General features: G+C 35.5%; 1 protein-coding gene across 2 annotated transcripts; it reads right to left on the bottom strand.

Annotated features, from left to right (window-relative positions):
• Positions 1–34: 34 nt before the first annotated feature.
• Positions 35–27,984, bottom strand: Lrch (Leucine-rich-repeats and calponin homology domain protein). Of its 2 annotated transcripts, none has more exons than XM_088188743.1 (9): positions 27,770–27,984; positions 6,282–6,426; positions 5,614–5,846; positions 5,150–5,539; positions 4,861–5,089; positions 3,956–4,793; positions 3,744–3,881; positions 3,596–3,673; positions 35–457 (listed from the first exon to the last, which is right to left on the bottom strand). In XM_088188743.1, exons 1-9 carry the CDS (start codon positions 27,954–27,956, stop codon positions 266–268), a joined length of 2,430 nt encoding a protein of 809 aa, XP_088044869.1. In that variant the 5' UTR covers positions 27,957–27,984; the 3' UTR covers positions 35–265. The 2 variants fall into 2 exon arrangements, with proteins under 2 accessions (XP_088044869.1, XP_088044868.1); XM_088188742.1 differs by lacking the exon at positions 35–457 and adding an exon at positions 549–3,426.
• Positions 27,985–27,998: the final 14 nt, after the last annotated feature.

The following is a 27,998-nucleotide window of genomic DNA, read 5'->3' as shown; positions in this document are numbered from 1 at the left end:
TCGCAAACCTTTCCTATTATAATTTCATTTTAACTTTGGTAATTATATTTTATATATGTGGCAAATGCAAATACATCTAACCATAAAATCACATGGACTTCTAAATTTTTTATAATGACTACGTTTCGACGTGCATAAATTTAATATTATATATATAAAATATAGGTGATTTATATTTTTGACAAATGTAAAATACCTAACTATCAGGTGAATCGTCGTATTATATTAATACATATTTGTAAAAACTTTAATATATAATTATATATTAGTATGGAAGGCGTGCTTGAGAACTAGCAGTGGACGAAATGATCGGTGAATTTGTCGAAGAACGGCGTTCCAAGTCTGAACTTCCCTTTGATCCATTGCTGATGTTTTTACGATGCAACTCTGTGACAGTTATCGCTACTTGCACTATTCCCTTTCCTTCTAACACGTCTGCGGCGCAGCAAATCAGTTTCTAAAAATAAAATATAATACAAACATTAATGATTTATGAGTACAATCATATATCTCACCATAAACAGGACAAACTGATTAAAAAAACTATATCTGTTTAAAAAGTATAATTTATTTTCTTTCACATTGTATAATAAATATAGCAGCAATCGTTACACAACAAACGTGTGGATGGATATCCAATAAAGCACTGTAAAATCGCAAATAAACAATAACATCTATATTTATATATAGTAACAATAAATAGAATAATTATGTTCGCTATGTATTCTTAATCGAGAATAAAAAGCTGTGTACTACGATGAATATACACGTATATTAAGTAACAATTAGCGTCTTGGCATTCTTTGGCCTGAAACTTTCAGCATCTACGGCAATTGCACTCCATAAGTACAAAAATAACGCACATATATGGTAATACTGGGTTGAATGAAAATACTTTTATTACATAAATATTATCAAGTCAATGTTAAAAATTCACTACTGTCATATAAAAAATACTTTTATCCATTACTCGTATGATTTGTTAAACATGACAGTGTTAATATATTGTGTAAAATTGTTTCCAATGTTAAGTAATTTAATTTTTATTAGGCATTTTTGTGTTAACTCTTATCAAATATGGGATTATGAAGCAATGTTAATAAATACAAAAAAGTATATAAAACAGTCTTTCATTTTAAGTTCGTTAAAAAGGTTTGGAATTATTTTTTGTCATTTTTATAAATGTGTAAATAATGTGTATGTAGACATACACACTATTTACTAAATGCATTATTATTCACTACGTTAATACATGTATCTGTTAGTTATACAATATAAAAAAAAACTTGGTCGTATTCATAACGAAATTATGTATTAAAAGGTTACATTTTAATTCACTTGTTAGTAAAAAACCTATATATAAAATTCATTACCATTAATGTGTACTTTTATAATTGATATGACAATCAGGAATGATCAAAAAATGCATAATCAGACAATATATCACATATTGAATAAAGTCTGATCATAATTGAACTTAAAAATAAAGGAAAGAAAAATATGCTTATTCTATTAAATATAAATAATAAAAAACATAAGTCTTTGTACTTTTAAACGTCAAATAAATCAGGGTACTCAGATTCAATTAAATAATAATAAAAAAAATCTTAAACATAAATACTTTTTTGGAATACTAACAAATAATACTATGAAAACACGCATGTATTTTTTCGTTAAGAAGTGCTCCAAACAACATAACATTTGTTTAAATATCATATTTTGACTAGAAAAGAATAAGTTAAAAATGAACTCTGATTGTTAAAAAATCCAAAATCAGAACATCTTAATTAAAGAAAGAAAACTTAAAATATCATGTTATAAGTCAAAATTTATGTTAAACAAATGTTATAAATAAAAAAAAATCATATCAACTCCCATCGAAAGATGACTAGCAGCTACAATACCAATCTTTTCCAAAAAAGAAGAAAAAACGACCTAAAAATAATGTACCTTATCATATAATAAATTATGTATAACACAGAACCATCAAACAAACTCAAATGCAAAGTAAAACCATATCATAATCGTAAGTACAAAAACTTCATCTTCAACTATCACCGCATCACAATGAAAAAACTCCTCCGCAAATCGATTCAGATCAATCTATAAAATTTCGTTATAGCACACCTTAAATCACATCGTTGGCATTCCCAACCTCTAACAACAACAGTCTAATGAATCCAAATACAATAAGGCAATCATCTATACGTCTAACCATATTCATTTTCACACCTACAAAACTTATAAAATAATCTCAATAAAAACCCACCCCAATGATAACCACTATCATTTTTAAATAATATAATACTAATATGGTTAACTATGAAGGCATTTTTTTTTATAAAGTACTCCCATATAATTTTGTTGATGTTAATAAATATGTTTTATAAAAGATACTTTTATATCATTATGTAGGAAAAATCCATCATTACAAGTATACATTGTAATATTATTAATAAAACAAAAATACCCATATCGAGTTATAGTGTAAATCTAAAGTTTATAACATAGCACCACTAAACATCTACGCATATTTTTAGTTCAATTTTTGAAAATAAAATTAAATGAGAAACATAATTTCAAAACTACCTTTTTAATTGTGCGTGTATAATAGTTTTTTTTAACTGAATCTTAATTTGGTAACGGACATATGTAAAGCAAAATCAACGTAAATATAAAAATAAAGGTACAAAGCCACGATATTATCTTATCGCTTTGTTCAATTTTGCGCAAATCCATTAAACTCTCATTCTGCATAGTGTTCAAATTATTTTTGATATCCAAATTCATGTTCATTCTTTTACCGTTGAAATAATTTATTCTTTCACTTATCGAATAGCTTGCGAAATACTTTTCATCGTCAGTCTCCGGTCGATTGATCGTAGCACAATCGTTCAAAAGAGGAACGACATAGTTTACTTTATTGGAATACATATTTGGGATAGATATCCGATTTGAGACTTTCACCTTACCGTTATCGTCATTTATATTATTAAAACAATCATCAGTAACATTTTCGTTGTTATTTTGAAAGTTAACCTCGTTGATTTCGTTAATTGTAAAAATATCTCTTTTATCGTCGACGAGAACGTTTTCCTCCACATCGTTTCCAAACGTGTTAAAATTACTGATGCAACGATCCTCCGCATATCTACTACGGTGTATCAACTTACTCTGGGATACATTATAATTGTTAATTTCTACATGGGATTCGTGATATACAAAATGGTTTTCGTTATTATCTTTGCGGTCCGTATCCTCGTACTCTTCCATTATTGTGTCATGATTTTCAGTGGCGTGTGCTGCGCTAGACTGGAGCGATACCAGCGTCGTGACAGTCTTATAGATGGCAGCAATCCTCTCATAGGAGCCATCGGAGGATTCTTGGTCCTGTGGCAAAATATCTTGTGGCTGACAAATCATCCCCTGCAACCACAACACACGCCACTGTCAGTCATTGGTACTGTCAAATTACAATATTAAAGGCCCTAAGCTTCTGAAAACCTAAATCACTCAATCAACATTCAAACCAAATCATAACTCAAGAAAAAACTAAGCTAAGAAAGTTAAATTCAACAATTTATTATATACACACCTCTTCGACGCCAATTTTTCTGCACGCTTCCAAGAAATTATCCACATTCCTTCTACATCTGGCCATTGTTAATTTCGGCTAAAAATTAAACATAATTCAGTATGTATAGCATTATTAAATATTTACTTAAAATAAAAAAAATAGATACCTGCGTAGCTGACGGTACATGCACCGAAGCGACAGATCTGGGCCGTACATTGTTAGCAAGGTGACATAAAACAACACCATCGGCCAATACCGGAGCAAGATCACGCGGTAAAGACATTTTCAATCGATTCTCGATTATCTAAAATTATACAATAAAATAAAATATTTAAAATTTAAAATTTAAATAATTATATCATAAGAAAAAACACATACACTTCTCAATTGTTGGATTAGTTCAGATTCTTCTTTGGCTCTGTCGAATTCTCTCTTCATTGTAAAACTCAACTTGTCCGGTAGTATATCTTTATTCCAATTAATTCTCATTGGATTCATATTAGCAGTCGGCTTCGTATTATTGACGTAGCTTAAAGTCGCCGATAATAGTTTTGGAGAACCATTACTGAACATCTGATCGGTGCCGTTGCTGTCAGTTGGTGACGTTTTATAATTCCTGCCGAGCGAATTTGATTTGCTGACAGGAACGTTGTTGTGCGACATAAAACTGCTCGATCCTTTGATCGGCGATAGAGGTTTGATATATCCGCCGTCTTGCGGAGAATTCTTATTGTCTTGCGTAGTGTAATCCAAGGTTGAGTTACCATTTGTAACGACAGTTTGCAACAATGAATTGTTACTACTCGACACCGGAATTCCAGTGGGAGAATAACACTTGTTTGCGTTTCTCGATGGTACAACTTTCTGAATGGGACGTTTACTAGGACTCGATTCTTCATTTTTCAACAGATTACTGACGATCGGAGAAACATCTGGATGTGTACCATTAATCGAAAATGTGACACTCGGAGTAAACCTCCTCGGAGTCGAGTGAGCGGAAGACATGGTATTGGTTGGCGAGTTCTGACTATTCGTAGTTCCTATTGATGTATTGGAAGACACTAAGTTCTTGTGATAACCGTTGGCGACTGGCGAATGCGGGTTGGAGTACGACTGATTGATCGTTGAAGGGGTCGTGGAAGGAGGCGATATTTGCTCTCCGCGAGGTCTATAAACGTCTTGTTGTCTTTGTTGCCGTAAAGCTTCTTTATATTGCCTGAAATAACAAACAATTAACACACTCCTATCCTTAAATACAACCAATATCTGAACTGAATTTATACCTGTAAGTTTGTTGGGTGGCAGTTAATTTAGCTTTATCGTCTCCGTTGAGCATACCCAAACCGTCGGGCGAATTTGATCCAATATTAGGCGTCACGGGAGTTGTTTCGGATGAGAGACTAGTAGCACGAGTTAACTGAGACGGTCCGGGTGATATAGTAGATGGAGTAGATGGTGTAGATCGACCACTCCCTTGTCCAATTATAGGCACATGATTAACATCTTCGACAACTAAAATTAAATAATTCATAAGTAAAATTAAAAAATATTGAAGATATTGCTCGATCATACCAATTCCATCTGAAGACCATCGCTTCTCTCCGCCCTCACTAGTGCTATAACCACTATCAACATTGTAACGATTCTTGTGCCTCAACCCGCCGTCACTAATCAAAGTATTGGCTATTTGATTGTGATTCATATACGGCATGTGAGAAATATTGTTTTTGCCAGATTTTCTTGCTTCGTCTGTACGCTTAGGCATGTCCTTATTGGACTGGTTCTCCAGATATTTGAATATGTGAATACGGCCACGCACGCACACCATTGCCGGTGGAAATACGAGAGGATTATGTTCCAAATTAAGTGTAACAAGACTAGACATCTGTCTCAATTCCATAGGAAGTGAAGAAATACAATTACAACTAATATCTAATATTTCGAGTCGGAGATATGTTATTTCTGCAATTTATTATAAAAAAATAAGCATTATTTTTAAACAGATATATTTGAATTATGATAATTATAATACATACGTAAGGGTAAAAGCCCCAGCTGATTATTCTTCAGATTCAAAGCCCTAAGATTCAAGAGATCCCCGATCGTCATAGGCAGCTGAGTGATTTGATTTCCGCTGGCATCTAGCTCCGTCAGAGATGACATTTTTCCAATTTCTTTAGGCAGTGAAGTCAATTTGTTGTTAGAGAGCAAAAGCACTTGCAGGGATAAAAGGCATAGCTCTCTGGGCACTTCCGATAATTGGTTCCGGCTGAAATTAAACAACCGCGCCTTTAAAGGGAGTCGCAAGCGAAATGGATCTGTATAATAAATACATGACATTAAACACGAGTTGACCATCCTGCAAACGCATATCTATGAAATTTTAATTCATATCCGCAACACCTGCCCTCCCGGTCGTCCGAAATGAATTAATGATGACGGAATTATAACGCAGAGTTGGGAAAAGAGGGTCGATAGCAATCAGGATGTTTGTGCGAACTCGCAGAAAACAAGGGGTAGGATTATGCATAAGCAGTTTTTCCCACACATGTTTTTCTCATCTTAAACACGATATTAGCATCACGTGTGGAGATCTTGAGCAAGAACAAGTATTATCTGTTTGCGAGCTTGAAATAGTTAGCTACATTGATGTGCATAGTTAATAAGTAGCTCTTAACATATTAATATAAAATAATTAACTCACCTTAGATCTAAATAACTGAGCGATTGAAGCCCTCCAATCGAGTCCGGGACAGTCCTGATCGCATTGTGGTATAAAAACAAACGTTCGAGGAAGAAGAAAGCGGTCACTTCATTGGGCACTTCTCCGAAGCGATTCTTCGATAAATCTGCAACAATCGAAATTATACATTATACAGACGTGAAATTGAATAATAACAGTTAGTGTGAATGAACGTCAAGGTCCTTTTGGTAATGAACATTAATCGGAACACACACAACTAAGGTCGCTTGTGTCAGATTAATAACGCGTGTCCCCCATATAGAGTGAGATTGTTATACATAACATAGCACTAAACAATAAGTCCATTCATAATAGTATAACATAAAAACATATGTTTGTGCATGTATGTAAACAACAGATGTGCTGTTGACTTTATTAAGTATTATTTTTCGAGATTTGCCATATCTGGTAAACTCCTCGGTCTCCCGCATCGACTGTAAAATCTCATTTCGGAGTTTCGTTAGCAAAATAGTTCAAAACATAAACACCGCATACGAAAAGGAGAGAAGCGGAGCAAGGGCGTCGAGCCCGAAGCATCACTTTCTATTTCCGTTTGGTTGACGCCAAAAGGCGCCTTTGTCCGGCGCCAATTGATAATGAAAGAGGTCAATTGGCTGGCACCCACCGTTCAATTGATCCTTATATAATCCGACGAAGAACAAAAAATCAGCATCACCATTGAGATGATAATCATTGACGGGGAGTATATACTATATACAGACGATCGAACAACACTACAAAGAGAGCACAATTTGAACCATCCATTTAATAATTCAATACAAGTTTTCAACGGCACAAAAGGTATAAACCGCATGGGGTTAATGCATGTCTGGGCGCAAAGGGGAGGGCTCCCTAGACTCTCGCAAAAGCCAAAACGACAAGTGCAAAAATGCTCTCAGCGTTCTAATACTTTCCGAGGGAGCTTTGTAAAACTTCCGTAGCGTGTGTCGAGGCGATTAATCATAAGAAAGTGAATTTGGATACAAAATTCTGAGGTCACAAGAAATATTTGGACGTTGCACTAATCGAATTTTAAACGTAATATATGCAACGTTTCGATATGATCTGATAACTCGGCTAGATTGTATCGCAATTACATGGCGGTGGTATATAAAACGTAAAATCCATCGATAGGACCGTAGTAAACCCGCGAATTAGCGTCAAACTCTGAAGGGGGTCGATTTAAACGGGATAAATATACACCATATGCACAAAAATACGGTATTTTTTTCTATCGCAGTATGTGGTGAACTTGTATTAATTCATAAATATCCATAATAGAAGACCCCTTTTTAAAGATGTTAAAATTATATATATAACTTGATACACCATATTTATTATATTGATATCGTTAAAAGCTGAAGTTTCACAGCTCTTATCGCGACCTTTTGTTGGAACCAAACTGAGAATTGTGTACCATAAAAAAAATAGATAGCAACAAATCATCTAAAAATAAACACATTAAAGTTTGTCTCATACAAAAAAGATTACGCAACTAAAACATAAACAAATAGAGCGTAATATCCTACGAGTAAAACAACTGACATTTTGTTATTATACGTACAAAATAACAATGTTTATAATCTACAAATTTGCGGTAATAAACTTGCCATTGAAGGATATAACATGTAAATAATCTGATTCAGGGAAACCCCCCGGCTTGAATATATAAGCTAGTTAATTGAATTAGTCATCGCGCCGAAATAGCACTGTATACTATGTTATGTTCATTCGTGTGATCCATCAACATAATCAGTGTATCGGACGATCAATCGATTTGTTCGTGTCAAATAAGTTGTAAATTAAAGTAATCTAACATCAAAGAAACACAACGAATCCGACATTATCAAATCGCATTTCATATACATCCGCCGGGGCGCAAACACCAGCAATTCGGCTGAATCACTCCTAAATATAGAGCACACGACAACTAACCATTATATTTTTCGCATACGCCAAAAGGTTATCATCCCGCACATGTCTGTCCTTAGTGCGATTATTTAAAGATTCCGTCGAAAGTACTATTAGTCATCGTCGCTTATGGTAATCAAACGCAATCATATGGAGAGCCCGAGCGAAGGTAAACTAACTGGTATACGGCAGACAATTTCCGGTCACGTCGGATGCTATAGCACGGTCACCATGACAGGTATGTAACAATTCAGTGTCGGTTATGTCATGCCTTGCAAAATGATATTTTGTTACGAGCGACACCACTGTATACGTGTAATAATATATAATACATACCGCGGTAGTAGATCATCAACCTTAATCGGACTTATCATGTTACAACAAGGTTCGAATAAAAAGCAATAGATACAACATTGGCCATCTAGTAAGCAACGATTATCGAGAAATCTTCCATCATTATACAAACATTATACAAACAGAAAAAACAGCTTAAAAATGTTTAGTAAAAAACTAAGCAGATGGGTTTAAAATTGTTTTAGAATGGAATGCACATTAATAGAGTAATACCGACAAATAATTCTAAACGTGAAAGTCGAATAATTTGAAACTCAAATTATATCAATTGGTTATAATTTATTGTATACATCTAGTAGTAATTTGAAGTACTGCTAGCGATAAATGTAACTTGTGCAAATAAGATAGGCCATCTAACGCAAATATGGTTTAAGATGAATAAATGAAAGAAACATTTTTACTTTTCAGTATTTGTTTTGGGTGCAATTTAACAAGAAATTATTTTGAGTGATATGTGCATATAAATAAATATTTTGTTCCTTAATGTAAATTGTTTGTAATTTAATATAAAGTAAACCTTAGGATATTTTTTTCGGAAAAGAATTCTCTGATTTACCGCATATTTTACGTGCCCAAAAAGTGACCGTTTATTGCGCATTGTGGTCAGGCGACGTCATTGTGCCTTACTTTTTTGTAAACGATGAAGGTCGGACTGTAACAGTCGACGATAAGCGCTATAGGTGCATGAATATTATTATTTTTGACACGAAATCGTAGATATTGATGTGGAAGATAAGTATTTTTAACAACACAGCTCAATTTACCACACAACTTTGCGTGAAAAGTTCACAGGTCGCTTTATTTCACGTTTTGGCCGCCAAGATCATGCGATATAACGCCGTTGAATTTTTGTGGAGCTAAGATCGTGTCTACGCCGACAAACTCGAAACGATTGAGCACCTAAAAACCAACATCCACCAAACTATAACCAAAATACCGCCAGAAATGTACGAAAATGTCTAAAAATTAGATCGAAAGGATCGGCTGCTGCAAAAGGTTTAGAGGCGGCCACTTAATTGATATCTTCAAATAATAAAAAAATATTCAAATATATTTATAAATTTGTATGGGTTTTTAAAAACAAATTCAAAAACTGGAATTGGATCACCTATTAATAACTGCTTTGAATGAACATTTTTATTTATAAATTTAATGTAATTTTTAAATTATAATTATATACAAACTTATTTTTGACTACATTGTGTGATTTAGAAGTAACCAGAAAGTATTTCATCGCAACGATTATGAGTGGTCCCGACCTATTTACACTACAGAAATTACATCATAATAAGATCTATCTACAACTAATATCGAGAATATAATTATTTTCTGTATTTTTTTAAGCACTGTTTTGGATTTATAACATTTACAATGTAAAACCATTTTTTATAGTTTATCAAGATTTTGAATAATCAAGGTTTGCGTGATCTAAAAAATTAGATAATGATATCCCCTATGCAGAAAAATAACCCTAAACAGTCCCACCATCGTAAATAATAATTCAACATAGAAGGGTCTGTCTGTACCAGTTTGGCGAATCACGCTATCTGTACTTTTTTCAACACAATAATAATAGCAGACATAAATATGCTAAGCCTATATATTAGGAATCTACCTATGTAGCTGATAAATATTATAAAGATGAACATAGATACTAATGAGACACAATAAGATATACAAACATTAGTAAAATAAATTAAGTCTTATTTTGGTCCATACTGAAAATATTATAATGCGGTTCAGCGCCATGACGCAGATGTAAGTCAGTGGTTATCTAAGCCGCAACTTCCTCATCCTTTTGATAGCGATAATAAAGTTATAGCGTGAATGTGTATCTGTATAGCGAATAACGTAGAAATTTGTGGAGTGCAACTGCGGGAAAAGCAAACGCGATCTGACGAGAATCCATAATTGATTGACTTGACTTTGCACGGTCCACCGCTGACGAAAAACGAGTTTCAAGAACCCACTCAGCGACCACTCTCCTTCCTCGCTTCTCATTCACAGTTCCCCGAACGTGATTAAGAATTTCATTCGAAGATCTGCGATGAATAAGTCGAGGAGATCTACACTACTACTTGTGTGTCGTTTGAGATCAATTTCCGACATTTAATCAGTTACATATTGCGTCGTGTGGCAATTAAGTCGTTTTGTGCGCATTATGCCACAAATGAGAGCACTAGAATTACTGTTGTTTTTGTACGATTCTATGCGTAATAAGCAGGTGGGAAATTATAAAAAAAACAAGAATTCATAAACGACGATGTTAGAATTCATAACCAGCAATAAAGGAATATTTTATGCTTACGGCAGACGGGTGTCCCAACGTTGCATATTTTAACATATGGCACCTTGACGCTTGTATGTACGAAGGACAGTTGTCAAGATGGCGGCCTCCCTTCACGTTATGGTTACACCCTCCGAAATTTGGGACGCCAAAATGTATTGCTATTTTTGCTACAAACGCTGTATGAAAATCTACAGAAAAATAAGAGTAAATTGATCTCAAACATGCTAAGTAAAGACATTACATTTTTATAGTGCTACTATCCGGAAAACAATGTCAAAAAGCATTTAATCAACCTATCTGCGAATTACTCACAACTCACTGCAATCAAATAAATAAAATTTAACTACTTTTTCTATGTATATTCATAAATCATTTGTATCTGAATGAATGTTTTTATTTTCGGAATATCTAAGGAAGTTATATATATATAAGATTTAATGAGTTCCTGTAGAAATGTTTATGTAATAAAACATTTTTACAAGGTACTTAACGCATTGTCCTATACTTGCCAAACTCCATATGTTTACCACGGAACACGTTCGTGCGTTACGATCTCGTACTGTTTTGATCGTTCTTTGCAAAATCAAATACTGTTAAATTCGCCTTAGGTGACATATTCCTGGACGAAATATATGCAGAAATAGACCTATCTATGAGTTATAGAACTTTTTAGTCGGATATAGATTTTTGTTATTTCCATATATTTTATTATTAATTATAATACACAAATTTTAAGTAATTTATTTTTTAAAGTTAAAGTTTTGTGAATAAGTTATAGTCTTAATTACATTAATGATAAAAATTAACAAATAAAATTATCTTTTGATTTATTAAATTTTATGCGGAATTCTAACGTGGAAGAAAATAGCCGGGCAGTTATTGAACCATAATACGTAAACACATGTTTGTGATGAGATTGATATAGAAACGAAAAATCAAAAGCTTAGCAATATGGGCGTTCAATGCCCTCGTATAAACCACATCGAGCCTTAGTAAAGTAAGCGTGATTAGAAATTTTATGACCTGAAATGCCATATATAGACATCTTTAATAGTTCAGTTACGTACAACCATAAAAATAAACCGGCATAAATCCTTTTGTTTGTCATCACATTGCGTTAAATCGCACATACTTAGATCCCATAGTTCGTGACGATCGATTGATTCCTATTATGTAAATTATTACATGCACTCTTCGCTGGCAGATAATATTATAGCGGCACTAGTGCGTAAATCGTATTAATTATCTCCGTTAGAGATGATCGATTATGAAACAACGCCGTGGAATAGAGAACGATTGCAGATTACACGCGATTATGTGTTGTGTAAAACGACACAAAAGAATCAAGCGAAGAGCATGCCGAACAAAAAACTGAGCTCGAGGCGGCAAGAGTATGGAGTAGTACCATTTTTGTCGTAAATTGTTATGTCGTAATGCATTCAAGTGTGTATATGTGCTTTGACGCTTTTATCTAAAACCAACGATTTTATCGTACGTCTAACGGACAGAATGAAGTGATGCATTTGTAGAGAAATCGTCAACCAAACATATTTAAATTTAAAAAGACGTAGTACACATACATGCACGTAAATAAATAAAGGCTTATGTTTTAAATTCGGAACTCCTGATGTACACAGAAAATTTTTTAAAACGGCATACAGCCGAATGAGTATCAAAGGAAAAAAGTGGGTCAAAAAGGAGCTCTGAAACTTCAACGATATAATAGCCTATTCATGACACGAAAGCATGAAGAAATGCCAAGCATATGCACGCTTATCTCTACGGAATATAAAATATTTACGTAATTAATTAAATATTATTGATTAATAATTACAAAGTTCGCTTTTTGTATCTCTCATTATTTTAATATAGTAAACAAAAATCGCTTTCAACCTATTTTTGCCATTCACTAGCATTATTGAATTTCAATACGATTTGTCGGTACCTCAAGTGATCTTTGGGACAAAATTAGTTAATTAAAGTATAGTTGTGTCCTTGTGTTTCCTACGAACTTAAAAATATAAGTTTTTTCTCAGCGGCGTTTATACAAATGATTCTTTTCTGAGCAGACATATGTATATTAAACGGTATCAAAAATGTTGACTACATGAACAAGGCTAGTGTCTGTCGACAGGTACCAAGCATCCCTAAAATCCATATTCCATAGAATTAACACATTGTCAATTTTAACGATTTTCGAATCATCGCACACAAATACATTCCAACTAGATTTTTAATAGACGATAACAAATAGTCTGTTTCCGCCCCAAATCATCGCATTGGCATCAAATGATCGACAACGGAAAGGGTCGATGAAGTTCTTCCAGTTTTCAAGTATGTATAAGCCCGAATACAACCGTAGCGAACACCCCCCCCCCCTTAACAAAATCCTGGCTACGCCCCTGGCCGTACGGAATCACATCCGTCAGGAATATACTTCCTTCAGACACTTCAATCAGAACTACCACTTCGTATCAGACTTAGAATAAACTAGTGTTCAACCGAACGCTAAGCAGGATACGCTGAAATGACCGAGAAAGCAGCCATTTGTACTTCGAGTCAGCTAAACAGTTACCTAAATCTCAAGAGTTCAACCCGATCTTCGAATCGACTTGAGAGACTACGAGGCGCAATAATAAATATGTAATACACCATCCATTATTGCGCCAATTGTACGGCCATATATACAAAAAAAATATAATTAAAATCTGGTACCTTGAAACATAAACGCGCGCAACATTAGGTATCGCATATATTTTTGTTTATACGATCACCGCGACTAATTTAAAGCACAGTTTTATAAATCTAATCAGCAACTTCATAATTTTGATTTACTCTAAAGGTGCAAAATAACAAAAATATCTAAGGTCAAACTTATCTCTTGACACAACAAAATAATCTTCACTTTAAATTTAAATTCTGAAAATACACACATTACCGAGTTAAAAATTCTCAAAGACCTCTGGTTGACAATATCAGCAGTTTTTGAATTTACCGATACAAAGAACACAATGAAAATTCAACAACACTCATAATGACACACAGCTCGTTTTACAGCGTGTAATTTGTCGTTGTTGTAATTAACGCATTTCAGTCAACACGATAAAAATAACACCTTTCATAATGAGATATTATGAGTAGAGTTTAATGAACCGACTATTGATCAATTCTACCCACATGCAACCGGTACCGTACGATTTTTTTTTATAATACGCCAACAGATGATAAGGAAGTGAAAGGCTGAGCATCAAAAGCTCATATATAATTTAGATAAATATGCGCATACAAAAAACACAAGCAGAAACGCAGCAACGGTGAAATTAAATTGGAAATACCGCAATACTCGATTATCTGCTCATTAAAATTTAAAATGCAAGATATAATAAAATCTTGCGAGATTCTAGCAAGAAAGACTGCTGTTCAAACTGGATTCCGATAAGAATTGCACACTTCACTTGGGTAAAGCTTTTCTCAAATCCATCAGTACGAGTGTGGAATTGGTGATACATTTATATAAAAAGTACATGATCCCCTTGCATACGAGCGTACGCCCTCGCTCTCTATCGATTGAAAGTGAGGAAATAATCGTAGAGTTCCTCATAAATCCATTACCACAAGCACAATCGACTGGATACGGACAAGGGGGTGCAGCGGCACAGAAAAAGACGAAGGGTGTGACCAAAGCGCTACATGCATTTTCGTAACACAGTCGTAAATTTCCAATAACTTCGTTGCCGTAATCGCGGAGCTAGGGTAGACCTTCCAAGATTTGTGTGACAAGCTCATCCATAATGCCAAGAAATATTGTATAATAGTAAATATATCATTAAGCGTTTATGTACCGGGTTTTTTTGAGGTCAAAACTCTTAGCGCCAATGCAGATTTTTCCACCTCTGACATTTGTACTACGGGGCCATAGAAAAAGGTGTAGTGTGGCGGCGAGATGCGCGGAAACCGCGGCACCCGAAGCGGATTTCCAACAAAAGAAAACTGACATTTGGATTGATGAACCGATAAGGTCCGTAAACTGGCGTGATTCGCGCAAACGAACGCGAAAGGTTAAAAGTTGCCCGTTCGGCGTAGCAGTTAATCTCGCTTCCGCGCATAAAATATAACTGGCATTGTGCAAAAAAGGTCAGGAGCCCATAAGGTAAACATTGTTACCAAAAGCGTAGGCCGGGCTATTTCCGATTGGTTATTGTGATGAAAAACTTTGACGTCACTGAAACGTCGTCGAATTCCAACGAGTCGGCGAATCGATAAATAGGCAGTCGATACATACGAACCATGTGTTCAACAAAGCAAGCACGTCATTTCAGCTTTTTCCGGGGGGGGGGGGGGCAAAAGCTGGCATTTTTTTAATACTTCGATTTCATTAAATTACATGCATTTTTTTGGCCAAATTCAAGTGGCTTCCTTGAGTAGAACAGGCGCGTACGGTGAGATACATTCCCTTTCGCTCGCTCGCGTGTTAAGTGACGATAGTGAGTGAGAGATAAGGGCGTGAGTTTCATTCGTTCCGCAATTCTAACTCACTCTCGTCACTCAACACGCGAGCGAGCAAAAGAAAATGTATCTCACCGTACATCACTGGTTTAGAATCTACGGTAAAAGCAATTAAACCGTGCCGTCGTAGTTCCCACTGCGACGGCGCCGACACGATTTATTGCTTTTGACGTGAATTTTTGACTTCTGAAAAGTAATACTTGTTTTTGCGCCCTCCTATTGACCAAAATTCGGTTTGAATAAACTTTAACCAGCACTCTTATATCAGAAGTTCGTAGTAATATCGGCAAGAATAGCTATCGTATTTTTAAAACATAGTGTAATATCGAGGTGCAGAAAAACTATGGAGCAATATGCAAGATTCGACGTCTGTCGATATTTCTTCTTACGCTTATTTTTCTCTGAGAGGAATATTTTTGACTTGACCTTATGAAAGTTCTAAAACTATAAGTAGTTTTAAGACTTTCATTATGTTAGGTTTGGATTTGAACAGCAGATGTACGTTTCGCAAACGACAAATTGAGTTTCATATACATTTTAAAGCAGCATATGATTTCACTAGCGCCTATCAGTTAAATTATATTTTCGCTAGTAGAAATATAAATCTACTGGTGAAAATATATTTGGACTTCACTAGTGAAAATATAACTTCACAAAAAAATACACATTCACTGTAGCATCTATACATCGCGTGTAAATAAAAATAAATAATGATAAGTATGCATATGTACATATTACTACGTATAGCAAAGTTGAAATAATATAATTTTACTAACACCTAATATTTTGATTTTATTAAGATTTATAGTATTTCATTAAATGATATGCATTTTTCTGGGAAAATTCAAAGTGGGCAAATGCCTTGACCCCCCCCCCCCCCCGAAATGTCGTCTCAGCAACAAAGCCATGTCTAATGTAAACAAAAATCTGAATCAAGTGTATAAAAATGTAAAAAATCGAAAGCATTTCTACAACGTTGTCATTTATACGAATCCACTAAACATTGCGTATTTCCTGAATGCGAATAGTCATTGCCAAAAAAATGTCGACTCCAATCGTTTCATCATCGTATAAAACTAATATTTGGCAATTACGCTAACATCGAGCACGTCCTCCGGCACACAACATTTAAGTACCGAGTTGACGTTATACAACGATAATATCCATAAAAAGAGAAAAGCGTGAATGTCAGCCAGTAATGTCAACTAAGTATAAAACTTTTACGACGCTCGCCGCGCTGACTAGTTAGCAACATTGCTGCGACCCATTTAGCGGATGATTAGTTCCGAAGGCTGGGAGTCGGAAGTCAAGTGTGTTCGGGTTAATCAGTTGAAACCATCGTTTAGTGTCACACCTGTCGGTGATACACGAACGATGCGCCTTTGCACCCAAATCCAGAAGCATTCTAAACTCGATTCCAAGCACATAAAAGTTCAACGAGCAAACTAAGAAACGAAAACGAAAACAAAGCCTAACAAGATAATGATGGGTAATTATTTAAAAAGTGTAATGGCACTACAGCGAGGAGATCGTGAAGCGTGACCGTGAAAACACTGCACGACCTTAGAACACATCGGCACTTACGTTGAATTTTAACATCAAAACAAGCTAAAGACCGTCTTGCTCGACGGCTATCGTGTACCATAGTGTCTCGGCTCAATTAGTCCACGTAAATACCCTCAGAACGAATGTCTGCTCCGAAAATAAACAGCACACGGACAGAACCCTTGTGCGTATGCGCTCGAACTCCCAAAAATATCCAAACTAAGGCAGCCGAGAATTTATTTTGACATTTTTCCAAGTCTGGTGGCTCTGTTTCCTCGTCGGGCGGTTCAAAGGAGCGCTTCAGACGCAGTGCAATCAATCGTTTGGATTCAAACAAAAACATCACGTATCTATGGCGAACGAAACAGCTTGATGTTTGAAAATACAAAGCTACCGATTTATGTGAATTTAGTTCACACGTTCCCATATAACGAGGAAGTTGAACTACTAAATATATGTGGGGAATGCAGCGCCGGCTATGAGCTGTCGAAAAGTTTTGAAGGGATTGCTTAGTTGAACCAAGAAAGTATTAGTTTCGATGGCCAAGTTTTAAGTCTCATGTGCATGTACATACACATCTCACTGAAATACAAAATAAATATCGAATAGTCAAGTATAAAATATTATATTTATGGGGGGGGGGGGGGTTTCAATCACCTGCGCCATTTATTTAATAAAGTAAAATTATGAAGAATTGAAAAATACAATTTGTATTATGAATACAGGTTCATACAAACATAATTCTACGTTATAAAAAAACAATAAAAAGTATCAAGACTATTTATTTTTATTTATAAAAATAAGACAACTCGGTATGCACCAAAAATATTATGATAAATTGCTTTAGAGACTTGAAATAATACATATTCGTATTGATTTAAATGAGATAATAAAATATATACCAGCCATTGAGAATGTCCACAGCTGGAAATATGAGTAATTTCTGGAATATCGTTATTTATAACGTGTTTTTTATTCATTATTTTGTTTTCAGATATCAGTTGTTATTTATAATAGCCATGGCCATGGCTATTATAAATAACATAAATAGAATAATGTGAATTTCACAAAATAAAAAAGGTACAATCGAGCTGTAGATAATGCAGCGATACATCGAAGAAAAAATAATACACAAAGAACACATCGCCACATAAGGAATTCCTCCCGACCTATTAATGTGACTTTTGTATATTAATGAAATTAATCATTCCAAATTCTTACGGTACATCGAAGAAAATATGACTACCTATGTTATTTTAATACACAAAAATTTGTATAGACAAGACAATGATCTAAAAATTATCATACATTCTAAATATTTGTTAATATTAATTACTCGCTTATCTGCGATTTTTACACGGAACCACCCCGAGTTTTTTTCCATTTATCTACGATTAACCTTTCCGCCTCGTCGTGGTTTGATGGAAATGAACACATAAAACGAATATATACGCCATCAGCGAGCATTTCCCAGACTCATGCCTGCCCCCTCGCATATATCCTAATTTGCTTCACCTATCCTATGGCACAGTCGACCGACCGTTAGCGAGGGGTTGCACATCTATTTGTAGAGCGATGAGAGCATGCCCCATCTCATTAAATCAACACGGCCATACTGCGATAAGCGGGACGTGAAAGAGAAAACGGCAAACACAAACCTACGTATAATAAAATTTATATTACTTAACTAAATTTAGATGACCGTAAGATGCATGCGCGGTGCGTTGACCGGATACTGCCGTTTGCATAGGATATGTTTAAAATCTAGCCAATGGTTCTCGCGTGCTTTCATAGAATGAATAATTTAAGATTGACAATCAAGAATTTCTTGGCAATCGAGAGTTGATGCTCATCGGATTGAATCATTTTTTCTTGGCGCAGCATATAGGGAGGAATCGCACGGGATGGGGAAGAGTGCCAAACCATTAAACGCAACGAAGGGTATCACAGCAGAGAGTAGACGACAATGAGAGAGCAAGGTCTTGACAATGAATCTTCTATTCAGCACAACGACCGAGGAAATTGCCACAAAACAAGACATTCTAGCGTCGCAGCGATTGAACGGAACGACGTAAACGGTGCGTATTTATTATGGGGCTATACAATAAAAAGGCAAATTGTGGCATTTGCGGATGAATGAGGAAACGGTGACATTTAAAAAAAAATATAAAAATACACGTCTTTTGTAATGCGACATAATCTTCAAAATAAAAATGCTCGCACGCATCGCTGCAGATCAGAAAACGCTACTAACGACCCGTGTGATTCAGATAGAATGGAATGTAAAAATATAGTAATATTTTTCTACGTCAGCAATTCGACTAAAGGATAAACTAAACGACTAAGTATAAATGTGCCTACTAGCACACGTACAAACATTTACTTAATCGACTAAACATCAAGATTAGAATGTTAATATAAACGATAAGGGGAATAGCGGTATTCACATGATTAAATGTTGCTATGTTGCATTGTCAGCTAGTAGGTGTTTTTTTGTTTGTCATTGTATCGTTGATACATCTGCTAATGAAGAAATTACAAGTATAGAATATATGTCTACCTACCAGTTTTTAATACGCAATTATTTTCAGCTTTAGTGAAAAGATGATCCAATGAATCACTAATATTGGTTTTGTATGCCATTTTAATCACATCCATTCATCCGAAGCAATTGTCAATAAAGTTTTTTTTTTCGCTGAACCCAAAACACAATGAATAATTTTGATTGCATCTAGAGTCAGGATATCCGCCGGGAGCCAGTCTTCACTGCAAAATGCATCGCGAAATATTCATCAGTTCATGCGAAACTAATTCCGTATTCAACTGGGGTTCAACGTTGCAAACGCGTAATATATAACAGAGTAATTAATTTTACAGTGGTGACTAACGGCACCAATATATAAAAAAAAGCTTTTCATGATAAATAAAAAGTCAAACACAGCGCCCGGTGTACCGCAATGCGAATGGCGGGCTAGATTTGGCGCAATTTAGGACTGCAGTAAACTGCAGCATCCAGATTCGCTCTCACCGTATGCAATCTGCAGAGGTATTTTCATCCCGAGTTCTAAATACTTTCACGATTGCTTTCGAAGATTATACACTACAATTATTTGCTTGTCCCAATCTATTATAGCAACTATTGATGTACGTTTTTTTTAAAATAAGTACCGTTATGACGCAGAGGTATTTCAATTGTCGAATGAGTTCAAATGTATCGTTTTAATCGAACAAATTCACACAATAAACACCACACATCATTCTCTCGTGTATCGTCAATCTTTCATCGTTTTCAGGCAAACAACACCGAGTGGTCGGCCCTTGGAAATTCTGCGTTCGGACTCTAATTGCTACGGAAACAAACACGAAACGCACACATTTCTACAGTGTATTTAGGCATCTGTGGACCGAGAAAGGGATCACCTGAACGATGATACTTGGTGTTTATTTTCGGGTATGATAATGTAGGCATAGAACGCCCGGCGGAAATGAACTTCTAAAAAATGTCACAAGAATACAATAATACATTAACGACATGAGGCAAAAGCGTACTCGATATAATCGAGAGTTTCGTGGAAAAATGTCATACACGATAAGGACAAATCGCATGACAATTCTATTTTTACTAATGCTCCTACGTCATTTTTTAAGTAAACCCGTACAATCCAATTAGGGCGATATCTGAAGCGTATAAATCTGAAATAGAATACGAAAATTCCTAAACATATAAAGGCGGGGACGTTCGGGCGTGCGTACTGCGCTTTATTATGATATTATGATGTTATAAATCTGGTATACACATATGTGAAGAACATTCAAAAGAATACTGGCATATAAGTAGACAGAGGTACGTTCACTATACGCCGAGAGCTTTCAATGCCAAAACCCAAAATAAAACAACTGGCGGCAACTACATCGCACGTAATCGATGGCAAGTAATCGCCAGAGAAAGTTAGCGTGATTCACGATACAAAAATACAGAAAAATCGATGATAGAGACAGGTACACGCATCTCAAGGTATGTGATGATGAATTCACAACTAGTAAACATCTTATTTTCTGCTGCGTAGCATAAAGAATAAGCATTTTTTTAAATTATATAGTTAAAGCAGTAGTGAAGGTTGTTTACTGGAACATCTAAGAACGACAATTGTATTTGATATATTTACGTTAAACCAACATACTTAAATATATTAAAACCAAAGTAGTGATACTTTTTCGACTTTTAAAATATCACAACACAGACTATAATACCTCCTCTACACTTGGCCGAGGACGGAGAGTGTAGTGGGTTACTTCAGTCGACTTGGCCAGCTTCGAGCGACTTCCGAACCGTGTCGGTATTTGTGGCCCGAGTCAAAGGGTCGGTCCCTTTGACTCGGAGCACGAAATGACTCATCATACTACTCGTTCAAGCGCGAGCGGTGAGATACTTTCCCTTTCGCTCTATCGCGTGTTAAGTGACGAGAGTGAGTGAGAGATAAGGGCATGCGGTCCGCATACTATTTCAGTATGCGTGATTCGCACGCAAGATGAGCGCTGCAACGTGGTCACAGGAACAAACGCTTTGCTTTTTGGAATTGCTTCAGTCAGAGCCAAAAAAAAGGTCTACAATGCCCCGGTGCAAATCTAGCAAATAAAAAAAAAATAGTGGTGGCGGTGTGAAACAATTATATAGCAAAATGCTACACTTAAAATTTAACTTTCATTACAGCCTTATGCATATAAACTTTATATCATTAATAAATACGTCTTGTTCCAATTACACAATGTGCATTATATTTTATGAATTTATATTCCCATATGCTTCTATGTCTTACACACGCTCTATCATTGCATCACAAACATTCCACTAAAAACTGCGATAGCGTGTCTCTCGTTTGGGAACATATCAAATAAGCAAACAAGACGTCGAGATTAAGAAACTGAGAAACGTCTGCACGCTCTCTCCACTACCGTTATGCAATTGAATAGGCATCTCGCGATAACTGCATCCGTAAAAATATTTACACGTTTCCTAGTTTACTCTCTCTCTCTCTGAAGAGCTCCAGACAGACGCGCCTAGGATATCCTACAGTTGAAAAGGTCGCAGACGTACATCGAACGTCTGCTCTACCGAGTCAAGTTCGAACGTCGCCCCATCCGACTTCCATGCCAGCTTTCAATTAGCTTCACAATACCTGCGCTTCGATAGCAGCGGTGACATTTTAACCATAATAATGAAAAAGGCGGTCGTACAACGTAGCGCGTGCCTGTCTATGTTCCAACAACCCCTGCGCATTTTCCGCATCCCCATTGTGCAATATATACCAGACAAGTCGGCGGAGACCAGACGCCAGACACACGAGCCAAGCTCTATGTATTGATTATGCTCTCGGTGTTTATTTTCCTTTAGAATTGCGTATAAAAGTTATCTTCAATTCCAAGTCCGGTGTGTAAGTAAACAGAAGAGAAAAATCAAACAGGTTACACGCCCTGCGGTCGAATGACACTTCTCCACCCCGCAGGTACCTACGCATTGAATGAGAGTTGTTATAACAGGTGAGTCACAATCGCCGCGAGTAGTACCTGCACTCACAAAAGTTGCACAGGTTGTTTTTTTTCGTCATTCAGCATTCAAAGCTAAGAAACGCCAGGGCGCCTTTTTTATTTTATAATGCACACAGTTACGTGTTTTGGTTGCGGATCTCTCGCCCACTTCAATTCATGAAATATACATTCTCATTCTGTCGGTCGGGACGATGAAAAATATTTTCATTTTTTCAAATTGTTTCAGTGCTTTCCGTGGCAGCGGTTTATTCAAATTAAATTTTGGGAATCCTGCCAGAAATGCGCTCAGCAATTTTATGTTATACGAACTAATATAGCGGTCTGTATTTCCAACGCCCAAGATTGTAGCGTGACTCCGTGTCACGCATTGATAACGGAAGATAAACAAAACAAAACGCTTCCTGCCATCACCACCTTGCAATGCTATTGCGGTTGAAAAAGCTAATATATCAACGTAATAATAACTTTAAACAATCGAGTTACAGAAGAGTTCCCAACACTTAATTATTATAAACCATAAACGATCTTCCTGAATACACTTTAATTTGCTTCATTTAAATTATCACCTTTAAATACAACCAGCGATACAATGCGATTTTCTCATAGACTTCGTTCAATAACCTCACATGAATGATTGACATAAACAAGCTCGCTGAATAGAACTGTCAGTGCCAATATTCTATAGAGTCCTTATATTAATATGTCTCACTAAAAACTCACGAATAAAACTGAACTGTTCAAAGGATGTTCTGCTACGAATTATATTTATGTAGGTATGTGTTTGCAATCAATTTCTCGATTTAAGAGATAAAGCCAGTTGTAGCAGTCATTTTACTAAATTGATACGGTAATGAAGGAAGAAAAAGTACAAGGTTTTCAATTAATTCTTACAAGTGGATTACCATAGCACAGTCTAACCCTCAACGTTAGAAGCCCTATTATGCTGCTGAGAAATTCCAATTCACTAACAGTGCAATGGAACGCGGTTGATTGTGAACACAATAAAACACATGTGCAACAATATTGAGGTACTTTGTATTAATGATTTGTATTTTAGCTTCAATTCCCAAAATTGACTTCTCTTAAAATATGAACAATTATCTTATCCAAAACACCTAAATATTCTGACAGATAATAAATACATCAAGAAAAACACCTACAGACAATTCCGCTTATTTGGACTGGTTTATCGGGACAGACGGTTATTTGGGCCAAATCTCAAGAAACAGAAACAAAATATGGGAATTAATAGTAATTTACTTCGGTTAACTGGGACACCATTCCGTTTAATAAAGACAGTAAATTTGTAATAATGTAGAGGTTTTACAAGCTTCAGTGTTTATTATACGGATTTTTTTATTTAGATGACAATTAGTATGTGAATATCCCCTTGTTCGTGTGATTAACCAGGAAACAAAAAAATGTATAACAGGGTTATTTTATGCAAGTAGTAAATGACGAGAGCCCAACATCCGCACTGAATACCTATGCTGATTTTATATTCTAATACAGAAATTCTCGGGTTATCCCTCAAAGAACTACTTAATAATTACATATTATTTTTCTGTAATTCAATATTTTTTCAATAATTTAATAAAGTTTAAAAATTCATATTATTTTTGAATTTTACCATAAACTTAGTTATTAGGCACAACGACACAAATGTTTGAGGCCGAATGTGTCCCGATTAAGCGGAATCGACTTAATATATCAAGAAAAACATCTCTGAAGAGAAGCAAAGTATTTCAAGTATTAAATATGTTTAACTAAAGTATGCATGTCAAATATTCCTGTAATTCGATATTTATTTGTAATTGACCCAATGACAACAATTCAACGTAACATTTTAATGTTCACAATACGTATCAGATGTTTTGTCCTTCAATCCTCGGGTCTCTTTGAATATGATATTTGATATCTATATTTTTCTTCACGCTACACCGCATCCCGGCGGATGCGTATCACAATTCTTGACACTCCAGCCTCAATAAACCCACACGTCAGATTTTATCGCTCCTGGCGGACCTCGGACACGTATTGGTCATGCCCGTCTTGTTTTTTGGTCGTGACCGTTTGAGTAACGTTGCTCAACCGAGCTTAACCAGAACAATAGTTTCTGAACGGAAACGGAGACCAGAAGGGTTATCCTGCAACGAATTCTTCGTGCCGAGGCTCATATGAGCGCAACAGCGCTAAACGGGAGAAGGACAATAAATATAATTTAGAAAATCGAAGGGAAACTTGATGTGTGTACGCGTACCTATCTCTACATTCGATGGGCGTGGGTGAAACTGGAACTTAAGCAATTTCTTAAGTTCAACAAACACCTACGATGGCTGCACCCGGCGGATATGCAAGAACGCATTCCACTTATGACTGTACAGTAGTCGTAAGAGACTTTTCTAAAGTAACTTAACTTTGACTTACAATATATGCCTATTACCAACACAGAAACGATGTTTATGCGTATGCCAACGTCTTCAACGAGCACTCGAATCTTCAATCGATTTTCAAGGACTTTCCGCAATGCTTTTTTCAAGTGTATGTCGGCTCATAAAATATCGCTTCCATCTCTTACGCTGAGAGATTTATCTTTCAAACTTCTTTATGGCTTAATGCGGAGTTTCATCTCTTATATTTTTGGAAACACTTTTATATCACCTCGAATTTGCCTTGCGTGTCGGGCTTAGGGGTGTCGTTGTAGATTCATATGTTCCAAGATCGTATATCACCCACGGCACGGCTGCGATTATTTTAGGATCTGTCTAGGTCGACAAACATACGGGGGTGAATATTTTTATTGGCGGAAGGGGCCCTCAGATCGCATGGGGTAACGCGGTCAATACAAAAACTGCGAATAACGAAGGGAATCAATACCCCTCCGGTGGTTTTCGACGGGCTGGCCAAGGTTAGCTGTAGCCAATATTTTTTGGCAACAATTACAAGCTAGTGTTTATTTACATAGTTCGTTGCGTGTATCGGGATTAGCGACGGCGCACACCTGCACGTTGTATCAGTTTGATCGATAGCACTAAATTTAATCAAAGAGCTTTTTGTTCACTACTATTAGGAACACGAATAGCTTACACTTCAACGTGTTCCAACGCCTCTTCCTGTTTTGAATTTCCTGCTTATAATTTCTCAAAAAGTATATATGTATATGTATGTGGCGAATTAATATTATCATGTTACAAGTTTTCTAAGCTGGCTTGAAACTCTATGTTCTTTAATTTGCAAATTGGTTTCACCTTTTCGACATTTTATGTCGATCTTGGAAGTAAAGTTAATTGAGAGCATCAGTGGCGGAGCCACATAACGCAAAACCCTGCAACACATTTTCAAATGCAAATAAATATATATTCGCAATTATTATTTGCTTTAAATAAAATTAAGTAAAACATACATATTACTCAAATGTATAAGCTATTAAAATTTTGCGGAGAATCAAATATAGCAGTATATAAAGAAACAAAATTAGGTTAGAAGATAATAAATTACAATGTTGGCTATCTACTAGCTCGAAATTATAAATTCAATGAAAGCGTGAATAACATTATAAAGCTAGAAGAACGCACGCGATTTGCATTTAGAATTCAATGTAATATTAACTTTTTTGAATCAACATTTTTATTTATAACTATAATATAATATTAAAATTATCATTATATACAAATTTTATTTAACTAATTTATGACTGCATTGCGTGATTTAGAAATAAGCGGAAATTAATTAACACATAAATATTTATGATTGGACAAATGAAGTAATTCGTTAACAGAAATTATTTAACAAATAAATATTTATGATTCGATAAATGATGATAAAGAATTTTTCATTATTGATGTCCGGAATTTTTAAGTTATATTAAATGTTGATTAGGGTGATCTCATATTAGCTCTTATCAGGAGTGTTGCCCAAACTTTTGGGCTAACCTTACATAAAGATCAAGTCTATAGTGAAGTAAAATATTAATCCGAAATAAACATAACGTTCGCCAAACAATAATCTTCAAAAACATTCACGTCAATCGAATCTTAAGTTTGTATTAAATAAAATTACATTTTTTCAGTATACCATTATAAAAAACCACATCGTTATTATATGTTTGATACAACTTTGAAAAAGTGATATTTTTTTATTATATTTTATAATTGCAAATTGTCACGATTCACTCGTAGAGTAATTATTTTTAAACTCTGGTGATTCTAGAATTTAGGAATTTAGAAATTTTTTGTACTAGCTGTAATAATCCAGATATTGATTCTACATTGTACAATCTACATAAATTCTCAAAACCACCCCAAATAAATACAATGCTGTACACAACTATAAGGGTACAAATATGTAAAATTAAAATATAAATAGCAACTATGAGCATGAATAATAATTTTTAAATACTTGTCTATTGTCTGATACTTATCGATGAAATCTCTTGTGTCGAGTTGTTAAAGAACAACTGATTTTTGTAGCAAGGGTATTTTTAAAAGATATACACATTCCATAATTGTAGAATGCATCTCGGTTTAAATATTCCTCTTTCTATAAGAGTGTGACACAGGTAGCTTTGTAATTATAGTTTACATTTTTGATTCCTCGCAGACGCAGTAAAAAACAGTATAAAGAAATCTATCAACGAATGATATTTCGAGAAATAAATTATAATCGGATACCATATGTATTGTATATCTTAAGTTTATTATATATTAATATGTAGTTTAGTTATTCACATGTTCGCTCCATCGCAACTTCGCGTCCAATTTCACAAGTATGAAATTCTCGTTAGTACTAAATAAAATTGAAATATTTTTGTGTTGAATATTTGTCATAGTATAATATAACATTTGAAAAAGAAAGAAGATCACAAACGCGAACGTTATGACCAAGCGTATAAATTAATTTGAATCAAATGGAAATTAAACATGGCCCAAACGTGAATCTTAAGGCCAAACGGAAATATAAAAAATGAACTTTTACACGATCCGACATGTTTTTTTCATCAACTTCGTAAACCTTGGAATCGAATAGAAGAACTCGATTATAGAAACGAACGCGTTTGCGTAGTGCATTGTTTCGTTTGCGCGCACAGACGCACTTTATCGATTCGCGTTAAATGAATCGGAAGCGGAAAAGGATCGAAAGATCGGGCGTCAAGTGGAGGGGATCGATCTTTATGGTAACCATGGTAACGGCGGTTACAAAAATAATGAAAAACAGAAGACAAACTATAACATAAGTGTCGGATAAATGGGAGACGTAAGGGAATAATAATAATAATAATAATAAAAGGGCGGCTCACCGGCGATGACCGTGTCCGCGAGGTCGTAGTCTCCAGTGTTCGGGAAGTCTTTGAGCTTGCGGCCGCTGAGCCTGAGCTCGCCGCTGAGCGTGGCTTCATCGAGGATACGTTCGAGAGAGCGCGTCAGCTGACGGTGAACGTGAGCGCCGACACCGAGGCCTGCGGGAGCGCTCGCTCCGGCGGCCATCGCGCCGCTCGGACGCGCGACACTCACTGCCGGCGAAACGAG

This window comes from Plectrocnemia conspersa, unplaced genomic scaffold, assembly GCF_051122295.1.
Source record: "Plectrocnemia conspersa isolate PC_06_02 unplaced genomic scaffold, ASM5112229v1 ptg000007l, whole genome shotgun sequence".
NCBI classification, from domain to species: domain Eukaryota; kingdom Metazoa; phylum Arthropoda; class Insecta; order Trichoptera; family Polycentropodidae; genus Plectrocnemia; species Plectrocnemia conspersa.
Note: the sequence above shows the minus strand (reverse complement) of the source record. Positions and strands in the feature narration are given on the sequence as shown.